The 12,207-nt window shown below is 55.1% G+C and overlaps 1 protein-coding gene across 1 annotated transcript; it reads right to left on the reverse strand.

Moving 5' to 3' along the window:
• Positions 1-8,956: 8,956 nt before the first annotated feature.
• On the reverse strand, positions 8,957-11,066 carry LOC117436932 (serine/threonine-protein kinase pim-1-like). The gene is given in 6 exon segments (XM_034069011.1): positions 8,957-9,019; positions 9,021-9,112; positions 9,354-9,530; positions 9,737-10,103; positions 10,420-10,470; positions 10,551-11,066. Coding segments are annotated over 6 exon segments (1,266 nt in total).
• Between the last annotated feature and the right edge of the window lie 1,141 nt (positions 11,067-12,207).

Consider the following 12,207-nt stretch of genomic DNA (forward strand, 5'->3'; position numbering starts at 1 on the left):
CGCTTGCTCCAGTTGCACTGTGGAGCTTCGTGTGCCTGCGTGTGCAGCCGCACACAGGGTGGCCAGGAGTACAAGGTGGTTTCCCAACCCCAAACACAAACCAAGAGCTGTGTGTGCATTCCTGCACAAGTACATCTGCAGTCTTGGGGCCACCTCCCTGTCCTGCTGCTGCTGCTGCAGTTGTGGGGACACAAGGCCATGGCTCGGGGCAGCTGCAAGACCCCCTGCACTCGGTTGATTGGAAGATCTAGGATGGGGAAGCGAGGGATTGATCGGGGTCACCCGTCTGCTGACCATTTACAGTTCTGCTTCTGGAAACACTGCCAGCTTCTCACTGCATTGCTCCAGTGCTTGCGCGTGTAGGACAATCACAGTCTCTTGTCCCTTATCTCTGGCCTGAGCAATTCCAAGCCTTGCTCCTTATTCCTCCCATCCCTTCTACACCCCTCTCACTGTGGGCACCGGGTTGCAGCACACACCGGGCTTCAAAAGCCAGCTGAGGTGGGAACCACTGCATCACACTGTTTCATCCCGTTGGGAAGTTGCTTCTCGTGGTGGGAGGAAGCCGTTAAGGTGGGGAAGGGGAAGCTCAATTTGGCGATGAAGCTTGAGCCCAGGGATATTCAATGACATTTATCCTGCTCTGCTATTAACACTGGTGTAGGTTTTTCCTGTGACTGATTCCAGGAGAAATATTTTCCCTGCAAATAGGACTGAACACCTGAAAAATAACCAGGGTCTGTTGTGTATTACAGCAAAGTAAGAGACTGGTTTGAAATGAATATTCAGATGGGAGGTTTAAAATAAATACATTTCAAATGAAGGCTAGAGTGGGACATGAAAAATCAACGAGCACTTACTGTGTATTAGCCTCATAATAAATCAACCTCATTTCCCTCAATCATAAAAGTTTATGCTACCACTGTACCAAAAAGAGCTGTAAAACCCCAGCTTTTTGCAATTTATCACACAGAGAAACAGAGCAGATGCCTCAGGATGATGGGAGGAGCTTTGCTCCAGTGCACAAAGCAGTGGTGCAGGTATATGTTAACATGTCTTAGAGGCCTTATTCTTGAAAAGTATTTCATATGCTCTAACTTAAGAGCAGCTGCTTTAGACAATCTACAAATTTCAGGTATCCCCAGGAAGAGAAAAACCCTACATCTGCAGTTATGCAGGAGTTCTTACCCAGCACTATACCCAGGTCATGCTTTAAGATTCTAGATGAACATAAGTTTTTAATCAAGAGCCCTGAAGGTGTGAGAGCAGCAGGCAAGAAGTGAAGCCAAAGGTGAGCCCTGACAAGAGGATGTGCTCAATGCTAAAGATGAAAAGTAGCACCCTCCATTCCATGCCAATCCATTGCCTCCCATCCCATGCCGTTCCCTACACCCAGCCCGAGCTGAATAACAGTGGCACTGCTATTGCCCTGCAATGCCAGGGTTTTTTCAGCTCCAAAACCACTTTCAAGGAGGTGAAACACAAAGCTTACAAGTGAAAAAAAAGCTTTTATTTTAGGATTTCATTTGATTTTAGTTTGGTTTCTTATCTTTGACCGAATTTTCCATGATGTTCCATCATGGGGTTTTGCTGTGGGTTGGTTTCAGGGGCGATGCTCACAAGCATCCAGGCCTTGCAAGCACAGTGCTGCTGTGCAGAAGGCAGAAGGCCCGGGTATACAGAGCCAAGGGAAGAGCAGCAGTGGCTCCCTCTGCGAGCTTGCAGTGGAGCTGGAGAGTGGGAGGGCAGGAGTGCTGGGCTGCAGGTGCGAGAGCAGCGGGCAAGAAGCGAGCCCAAAGGGGAGCCCTGTCAAGGGGCTGTGCTCAGTGCGACAGAGGAAAGCAGCAACGTCCAGGGGCTACCCCGGGAGTGGTGAAAGCTTCCTCCCCCCACATGCATGGGGGCATGAGGGGCCACCTGCGTGGAGCAGGAGCAGCAGCCCTTGGGCCACAATAGCCCAAAGGAGCCCTGTCAAGGGGCTGGCTCACCGCTGCAGGGGAAGGCAAAAAAACCCGCGGGGACACTGGCAGGCCCTTCATGCGGGAAAAAAAGCCTTCCCCCCCCAGCTGCAGGACACCAGGGGCCACCTTCATGGTGCACGAGCAGCAGGCAGTAGCGCAGCCAGAATGGAGCAGAGGAGCCCTGACAAGTGGTCCTGCTCCATGCTCAGAGGAAGGCAAAAAACCCCCGGGACCAGTGCCAATGTGGCCCGGGGGAAAATTCCTTCCTGACCCCAGCACTGGCGATCGGCTCTCCCTGAGCATGGGAGCAGGACCTGCTCCTGCTCCACAGGCTGCTCACGCCTCCCCGCAGATGCCCAAGCCCTATTCTCCCTCAGTCTGGAGCCACCTCAGGGGCTGCTGAGAGTGGCCAAAGGCCCCTGGCCTCATGGAGCCTGGGGGCAAGAATCCATCCTTCCTACACGTGGCAGGGCATCAGTGGCTGCTCCAAAGCGCTGGCATCTCTGCAAGCATGTCCGCATCCCATTGCTGATGGCTTCTGCCCCTGGCTGCGTGGGGGATGAGAATGGTGAGCTCTGCGGTGCTCCTCCAAAAGGCATTCCTAGAATCTAGCCCTGCCTATCCAGCTGAAAAGGATTGCTATCCCTGCCGTGTGCTAAGAAGCTGGCCCTGCCAGGAGCTGGCTTTGCAGCGCAGAGCTCTGAATCTCTTCTCTGAAACAAGGGGAACATAAAATCACAAAATGGAATATATAAACCTTTAAAATTAGTTGTAAGTAATGTTAAGTTGATGGCTTTGTAGCAGTAGCAGTGGAAAGTTACTGAGGTGCTTAGTACATAGAAGAAATAATAGAGTCCAGCTAGAGAACATACTGGCATAAGATAAATCGTTCTAGTTGAGGTAGTTTTAAGAAAAACAGTCTAGAAAAACAGGACGCAGGGATAAGGAGTATCTGGGAATAGCAGGTGTCCAGGATGGGCTATGGGTAAACTAACTGATAAGTAGGAGGGCAAGGGGACTGTTATGTCTCTGGTGCTAATGAATTCTGTATGCATGCGGGGAGCTTTCTGGAAAATGATGTAATCCATACGTAGCCTCATGAATATGTATGTGTGCCCAAGGGCTATATAAGGATGGCTTGTGTAGCAATAAGGGAGACACACGTTAGGAGGAGTTATCCCCCGTGTCTGCTGGCACCACAATAAAGAATAGCTGCTTGTGAGCTTGAAAACTGTGTTGGCAAGTTTGTTCCTGGAGTTGTCTCCGTATCCATTTGTCACCCCAGATGGGAGCCTCTCTGCTCGGCTGCAGGACCCGCTGAGGACAGGGCTCCCTAGGGCCCTCGTGAATTTTTCCCGGAGGGACCCCTGGTCTCATTGGGATCAGTGCAGGAGCAGACAAGGACCATCTTCATCAAAGGTATAGTCTGTAAGGTGCAGGGGGCATCTCGGTTTGGTACATTGGGTTGGTAAGCGTACGCATGGTTTGGAAGCCTTCCATAAATCGAGATAGGAAATCTCGTAGGTAAAGGCGTATACCCGGCTGCTAGCGTCCGTTGGGATACACTCGCAAGAAGCAGGGGGCTTCTTGTGATTTGGGTGAGTCCTACAAGACACAGGGGGTGTCTTGTGGACACGGTTTTGAACCTTATTGGTATAAGTATTCGAATTGGTATTGGTATCCGATTTGTTCCGGTTCGTTATAGTGCTGATTTTGGTTCTGTGATTTTGGTATCGGTGACAGATTGTTAAAATTGTGTTATTAATTGTGGTCTGTTTGATAGAATTTTAGTGTCTGTATCTGTTCCAAGTGTTGTAATTGTGTGCAGTGTGTCTGTGGGATCCCGTGTGTGTGAGAGATTGATAATGGGAAATCAGCAGAGTGAAGAGATCATGCAAAAGAGTCCTTTAGGGTGCATGTTGGCACACTGGAAAGAACTGGGAGGGTCTCCTGGGGGCTCGGGAAATAAAAGAGCATTGGTAAAATATTGTAACCAGTGGTAGCCTTTGTACACCCCAGAAGATCAGGAGAAATGGCCTAAAAATGGAACTCTGAATTATAACACATTGTTACAATTAATGTTGTTTCTGAGGCAGCAAAGAAAATGGGATAAAGTGATGTATGCAGATATGTTTTTCACGTTGAGAAATCACCCGGAGTGGCAAAGAGAACGTGGAATTAATATAGCACCTTCAGATCCCTTAATTTTAGCTTTAGAAAAAGAAAGGAAGCAGGCAAGGAATAAATTGGAAAGATGTTGTTCTGGTTGTGATATTGGGGAAATTTGTTTGAAACTTAAGAAAAGAGCTGAGGATCATAGGGTTGAGGATAGAATGGAGGATTATATATCCCCAAAAGTACCGGATCAGAATCCACCTCCGATCGAGGAGGAAACCCCTGATTCAGATGTAAAACAAGAACAAAGTGTAAAACAAGAACAAGGTGTGAAACAAGAACAAAGTGTGGAACAAGAACAGAGTGTAAAACAAATTCCCTCCCCGCCCGTTGCTGCCCAGATTCATAGTAAAACTAAGACTGTTCTGCAGGCCCCTCTGAGGGAAGCAATGGGACCGGAGGGATGTACCAAAATAAAAGTGAATTTTTCTTTAGGAGATTTGGATAGATGGAAACAGATTGCAAAAGAGAATCGAAATGACCCTATAGGGGTAGCAAAGAAATTGGAGATCCTGGTAAAAAGTCAAGATCCTGACTGGAAGGATATAGATGTTATCCTGGATGCATTAACAGAGACAGAAAAACAGTCAGTTATAAAAACTGCTTGCACTCAGGTAAATGCCCAGATTTCTGCAGGGGCAATGGATGGGAGGGTTGAAGATCATACTCCCCTTACAGCTCCAGATTGGGATTATGATGATGATGGAGATGATGCATCTTTAAAAAGATACCAGAATACCAGAAGATACCAGAAAAGATACCAGAATGTGCCCAGCTTGTAGCTCTGCTGGGATTTCAGGGCCGTCTGGATGCCATATCTGTCACCCTGTTGATCGCTGGGCTGGCTGCTGACTCCTTATGGCAGCCGCCTTCCACCGTGTTCTCAGACCCATTGGGGAGAGCACTGAGCAAGGCACTCCTGTCACGGGTGTTGGGGATGGTGTCGTCGTCGTTCCCCTGCCTTGCCACGGCTGCTGGCTCTTTGGATCTGACACCGTTCACCACTTTCTCAGGTACATCAGGGAGAGCACTGAGCTAGACACTCATCCCATGGGTGCTGGGGATGCTGTTCTGACTATTCCCCAGCCCTGCCACGGCTGCTGGCTCCTTGGGGCAGCTGCTCTGCACCGTGTTGTCAGTCAGGTCAGGGAGAGCACAGAACAAGGCAGACAAATCATAGACTGCGGGGACAGTGTCCTCATTGTCTGCCAGCCCTGCCGCTGCTGCTGGTTCCTTGCGGCTGCTGCTCTCCTCTGCATTCTCAGTCAGGTCAGGGAGTGCTTTGAGTAAGTCCATCAAATCATAGACATCAGGGGCACTGTCCTTGCTGTTCTCCAGCCCTGCCACAGCTGCTGGCTCCTTGCGGCAGCTGCTCTCCACCGTGTTGTCAGTCAGGTCAGGGAGAGCATAGAACAAGGCAGACAAATCATAGATCCCAGGGCTGGTGTGGTCACTGGTTGCCAGCCCTGCCGCTGCTGCTGGTTCCTTGCGGCTGCTGCCCTCCACTGCTTTCTCAGTCAGGTCAGGGAGTGCTTTGAGTAAGTCTGTCAAATCGTACACATCAGGGCCACTGTCCTTGCTGCTCTCCAGCCCTGCCACAGCTGCTGGCTCCTTGCAGCAGCTGCTGTCCACCGTGTTGTCAGTCTGGTCAGGGCGAGCATAGAACAAGGCAGACAAATCATAGACCCCAGGGACAGAGTCCTCATTGTCTGCCAGCCCTGCCACGGCTGCTGGTTCTTTCTGGCTGCTGCCCTCCTCTGCACTCTCAGTCAGGTCAGGGAGTGCATTGAGTAAGTCCATCAAATCACAGACATCAGGGCCACTGTCCTTGCTGTTCTCCAGCACTGCCACTGCTGCTGGCTCCTTGGAGCAGCCACTCTCCTCCACATTCTCAGGCACAATAGGGAGACCACTGAGCCAGGCACCCCTATAATGGGTGTTGGGGATGGTGTCCTCGTTGCTCCCCTGCCTTGCCACGGCTGCTGGCTCTTTGGATCTGACACCCTTCACCACTTTCTCAGGCACATCAGGGAGAGCACTGAGCAAGGCACTCATCCCATGGGTGCTGGGGATGCTGTTCTGACTATTCCCCAGCCCTGCCACAGCTGCTGGCTCCTTGCAGGCCTTAGAGTAGTGCCATTGCTGCTTCCCAGAGTTGGAATAGCTGCAGGCCTGAAAACTGGTGGTGGAGCAACTGCAGTGCTTCTGCCTGGGGCTGGATTGGCCAAAGTGCTTGTTGATGGGGCTGGAACAGGCACAGTGCCTGTCCTTTGCATTCAAGTGGCTGATGTGTCTGTCACGGTACTTTGAGTATCCACAGTGCTTGTGGATTGGTTTGGAAAAGCCTCACTGCTCGTGAATGAGGTTGCAGCAGCGGCAGTGTCTGTCTCAGGCATTGGAGTAGCTGCACAGCTGTTGCTGGCACTGCAGTAGCTGCTATGCTTGTTGCAGTTGACACACACTGCAGGTATTCCAGCCACATCAATCAGCAGTGAGGCTTCTCCAGTGCGAGCCACAAGCACTGTGGCTTCTCACTGCCTGCCAAAGCCCTGTGGCTACAGCAACCCCAGTAACTGGAACAGTGGCTACTACATGGCAATGATAGGCATAAACACTGCAGCTATTCCAGCCACTGCAACAAGCACAGCTGCTGCTGCAGTGCCAGCCACAGCAGTGCAGCTACTTCAATGTCTGAGACAGACACTGCCGCTCCTGCAGCCTCATTCAGGAGCAGTCACATGCAGTGTGGGTACTCAAAGTACTGTGACAGACACATCAGCCACTTGAATGCAAAGGACAGGCACTGTGCCTGTTCCAGCCCCATCAACAAGCACTTTGGCCAATCCAGCCCCAGGCAGAAGCACTGCAGTTACTCCACCACCAGTTTTCAGGCCTGCAGCTATTCCAACTCTGGGAAGCAGCAATGGCACTACTCTAAGGCCTGCAACGTATGCAGTGGCTACGTCAACCTCCTCTACAAACAGTGCGGCTTCTCCAACACCATTGACACGCACTGCTGCTTCTCCAGCCCCATTGGCAAGCAGTGAGGCTTCTCCAACCCAAGGCATAAGAACTGTGTTTGCTGCAACCATGGGGGGGGATCAGTTGGGGGGGCAGTTGTGGGTCTGGGCGGTGACTTGGGGGCAGTTGTGGGTTTGGGAGAATCAGTTGGGGGGCAATTGTGGGTGTGGGGGGGTCTCTTTGGGGGCAGTTGTGTGGCTGTGGAGTTACAGGGGGATGACTTTGGGAACAGTTGTGGGTCTGGGTGATCATTGGGGGGTCACCTGTGGGGCAGTTGTGGGTCTGGGGAGTACCCACACTGCACGTGGCTTGGTTTGGAGAAGCCTCACTGCTTGTCAATGAGGTTGCAGTAGTGGCAGTGTCAGCCTCAGGCATTGGAGCAGCCGCACTGCTGTGACTGGCACTGCAGTAGCTGCTATGCTTGTTGCAGTGGCTGAAATAGCTGCAGTGTTTTTGCCTGTCAGTGCCACATAGTAGCCACTGCCCCAGTAACTGGGGTTGCAGTAGCCACAGGGCTTGTGGCTCGCATTGGAGAAGCCTCACTGCTGGATGATGTGGTTGGAATACCTGCAGTGTGTGTGTCATTGGAGCTGTAGCAGCCACAGCACCTGTCCTTGGCATTGGAGTAGCCCGTGTACCTGCTGCCATGGTTGTAGTAGACACAGTTCTTAGGCCTTGGGTTGGAGAAGCCTCACTGCTTGTTGATGGGGCTGGAGGAGCAGCAGTGTGTGTCACTGGCATTGAAGAGGCTGCAGTGTTTGTGACTGGCACTGGAGTAGCTGCAGTGTTTGTGGCTGGGGTTGACGTAGCCACTGTATACATAGCAGGCCTTAGAGTAACACCATTGCTCCTTCCTAGAGATGGAGGAGCTTCAGAGCTGAAAACTGGTGGTGGAGCAACTGCAGTGCTTGTGCCTGGGGCTGCATTAACTGCAGGGCATGTTGAATTGGCTTGTAGTAGCCACATTGACTGTCCTTGGCGTTCGAGTGGCCAATATGTCTGTCTCTGTACTTCTAGTACCTGCAGTACCTGTGGCTTGGGTTTGAGAAGCCTCACTGCTCGTCACTGAGTTTCGAGTAGCCGCACTGCTTTTTTTGCCCTTGTTGGAATAGCAGCAGTGCTTGTCTGTGGAGTCGTATCAGCTGTAGTGACAGTCCTTGCCATTGGAGTAGTCACGGTGCCTGTTGCCATGGTTGGTGTCATCGCAGTGGTTGTGGTTGGTGTTGGAGTAGCTGCTGTTCTTGTGGCTGGTGTTGCAGTAGCCGCATTGTCTGTTGCTTTGCTATTAGGTCTTGCCTGCCCTCACTGCAGAGCATGAGAGACTGAATCAGCCTTGCTCAGGGGAAGTGCTAATCAGAAACCACTATACAATCCGTGTGTTACCAGCGTTATCCTCAGACTAGAGCCGAACCTAACCACTGCCTCAGCTACAAGAGCAGAATGAACTCTTACGAGGTGTCCCTCTGACACCTGTTGCCCTCCAAAGAACCCAGAAACCAATCCCCACAACCCCCCCAATAACTGCAAAAGTCCCCCCAAAACACCCTATCCCCCAATAAACACCCAACCTCACCAAGGTCCCAAAACTGCAAAACACCCAAACCCACCAACTCTCCGCAAAACCCACAAAGTTGCCCCAAGAAACCGACCCCCAAACCCTCAAAGTCTCCAAAAAATCCCCACAGGCCCCAAAAATCCATCCTAACCCTCCAAGAGCCCAAATCCTCGCCAAAAACCCCAACCTCCCAAAACCCCCAAACCCCACAAACCCCACGCTCCCCCCAGAAGGCACCCCGGGCTTACTTGCCCGGCTGCTGGCTCAGGCTGTGAGGGTGGAGTGTGGCTGTCTCCTGGGGCAGTTCATGTTTGCAGCCAAGGGTGGTTGAACACATCCTCCAGGGATGGTCTGGCCCAATCTTTCATGTTCAAGCACCACCTGATGAGCTGCTGGCATTCTGGGGAGAATCCGGGAACCACCACTCAGTTGCAGGAGGCTCCTGCCCACCTTGTGCCACCGTCCGCAGCGCCCAGGCCGGGGTGTGCTCAGAGCTGCACCCAAACCTCCTGCTCCATGATCCGGTTTAGAGGAGAGCAGGATGGCAGGACATGTGCCACCTCCTCCAGCTGACCAAGGGAGATCAGCTGCCACCCTCTAAAACTTGACCTCCCTCTGCTGCCGCCAAGCCGAGTACCTACCAACAGAGATCTGGCGCTTGAAGAAGAGCTGCCCGCTGGTGATGTCCTCGCAGCACCGGAAGGGGAGGACCCCGCACACCATCTCATACAGCAGCACGCCCAGGGACCAGATCGCCGCCGGACGGCCGTGGTAGCAGTGGTAGAGGAACCACTCCGGCGGGTAGTACAAAGGTGTTCCTACAACAGGATACAGGAACAGCTCATCAGGCGGATGCCGCCTGCTCCCGCATCCTCAGCCGTGCATCCCCAGGGATGCAGGGGCTGCACCGGTGGCCCCATGGACGTGGGGAGACACACTCGGTGTGACCTGCCACTTTGTCACCAGCACGTGACTCGTTTCCGAAACTGCCTGCTGCTGGAAGCACCCTGGGCTGTGCGCTCACCGCTAAATTTGGTGTAGACCATGTTCCTGAGGAGGGTGCTGCAACCAAAGTCAATTAGCTTGATCTTTCCGGTGACCAAGTGGATGATGATGTTCTTGGACTTGATATCCCTGTGCAGGACACCGCGGCTGTGGCAGTGCCGCACGGCCCTCAGCACCTGGAGGAAAATGCCCTGCGCCGGAGACTCGGGCACGAACCCCCGGTTTCTGATTAACTCAAAGAGGTCCTGCGATGGCTCCGGACGCTCCAAAACCAGCAGGAAGGAGTCGGGCAGCTCAAACCAATGGAGGAGCTGGATGATGGTGCTGCAGTCGGAGCGCACTTTCCTCATCATGGCTATCTCCATGGGAATGCGGGTGCCGCTGCGCTGCAGGGTGACCGTGGCACCGTTAGCGGGGCTGATGCTGGCCCGGGGGTCCTGTGCCTCCCTGCCTGGGATGCTCTGATGCCCCCCTGCCCGGCCCCACTGTTCCCAGGTGCCCCCCCCCAAGTCCCCAGGGATGCTCTGGTGCACCCCTAGCCGGCCCCAAGGGTACCAGGCACCCTCTGCCCAGGATGCTCCGTGACCCCCGGTGACTCCACAGCCGCTCCCCTCGCGCTGTCCCGCTTTCCCCCCTCCCGGCGCCACCGCCTCACCCCCACCAGCCCTGCCCCACGCTGTGCCGGTGGCCCCGCGCACTCACCCGCTGGCCCCACGAGGAGATGCGCTCCCGAGCCACTTGTTTGATGGCCACCTGCAAGCCGAGAGCAGCGCTGGGCTGAGCCTCGCCTGGCCCCGCCGCCTCCCCGCCCCGCCGCCGGCCCCGCCCCTTACCGGGGTGTTGTCACCCAGGCGGACCCCCGAGTACACGGAGCCGAAGCCGCCTCTCCCCAGCAGCGGTCCCATTCGGTAGAGCCGCTCGAAGGTCTCCTTGTCATGCCCGACGCGAGAGACGCTGCCGCTGCCGCTGTCGCTGCGCGCGGGGTCCCCGCCGGCCCCCAGCGGCCGCTCCGGGCCGAGCGGAGCCGCATCATTCCCGGCCTTTCCCGGCCGAGGCTCCGCGGCGTGCCGCTCGCCGCCGCTCCCGGGGCGCAGATAGAGCGACGGGTCAATGCGGGTGAGGAGCACCACGGGCACCTTGGCCGAGCGCGCTGCCGGTGCCGGCACCCCCGCAGGGCTCTCGGGGGTCGCGGCTGCCGGGCGGCTGCGGGGCGGGGCCTGGGGGCGGGCCGGGGAGCGCCAGGGGGCGGCGCTGCCTCGCCAGACCCAGCGGCGGCGGCTCGCCCAGCGCCGCCACTGCCAGTACCGGGAGAGCCGAGCGGCGCCGCGAGCCCCGGCGGGGGGCACCATCGCGGGGAGCGGCGGAGGGAGGGCTCCGGACCGCCGAGAGCTGCCGCCGCCGCGCCGGGTGCTGCTGCCGCTGCTGCCGATGACAAAGTCGCTGCGGCTCAAAAGCCGCTGGAAAAGTCGCTGCCGAAGTCGCTGCCGCTCCAAAGCCGCTCCAAAGCCGCTCCAAAGCCACTCCAAAGCCGCTGCTGCCGCTGCCGCCGCAGCCTCGCTCTCAACGGCTCTGTCCACGCGGCCGCAGGAGCCCGTGGAACGGCGGAGCGGGCCCTGCCCAGCCCCGCGGCCGGGCTCGTGCACCCCCCGCCCGGCCGCAGCATCCCTGCGGCCGAGCCTTTGTAAACTGAACCTGAGCCTTGGGACCCTGCGAACGAGGCTTTAATAAAGAAGTGAGCCCGGAGGCTTTGGGAAGTCAAAAGGAGGCTTCATTTTACTGCTTATTTTATCCCCTTTTTCCTTTCCTGTCCACAGAGGTGGATTGAGATGAGATCTCAGGAAGCTCTTCCCTGGGAGGTGCTGAGGCGCTGGCACAGGGTGCCCAGAGCAGCTGTGGCTGCCCCATCCCTGGCAGTGCTCAAGGCCAGGTTGGACACAGGGGCTTGGAGCAGCTGCTCCAGTGGAAGGGGTCCCTGCCCGGGGCAGGGGTTGGAGCTGGAGGAGCTTTAAGGCCCCTTCACCGCAGCCCACCCGGTGCCTCTGGGATCCCATGAGGGGCGGCTGCTCCGTGAGGAAAGGCCCCGGCCCGCGCTGCCCCTCACGGGGGTCCCGCTGCACACCCCCCCCCCCCCCCGACTTATTCTAGAGTTGGAGTTTGTGATCTTAGTGTGTGCATGTGTAGGATACTCCTACTGCAGGTATGAAAAGCAGACTCTAGAAACCTTTGCACTTGTAGCTGTGTGTAACTGGAGGGGCATAATAAGGACTTTGCTTTCCCTAGGTAATCTGCTGGAGAGAGCTTTGCAGTCAACTCTGTCACAGTCCAGGTGTGAGACTGGTGGCCAGTTCCCTCAGCTATCTAAGGCTTGACTTCTCAGGCTTGCTTTAGCAGGAGCCACGCATCTTTTTTCTGGAATGTAGCCTTGACAATGCAAAATGGTCCAGAGCAATGCAGACTTATTCTTGAGGTGGAGGAGAAGCAGTGAAGCTC

This window comes from Melopsittacus undulatus, chromosome 13, assembly GCF_012275295.1.
Source record: "Melopsittacus undulatus isolate bMelUnd1 chromosome 13, bMelUnd1.mat.Z, whole genome shotgun sequence".
In the NCBI taxonomy this organism is placed as follows: Eukaryota; Metazoa; Chordata; class Aves; order Psittaciformes; family Psittaculidae; genus Melopsittacus; species Melopsittacus undulatus.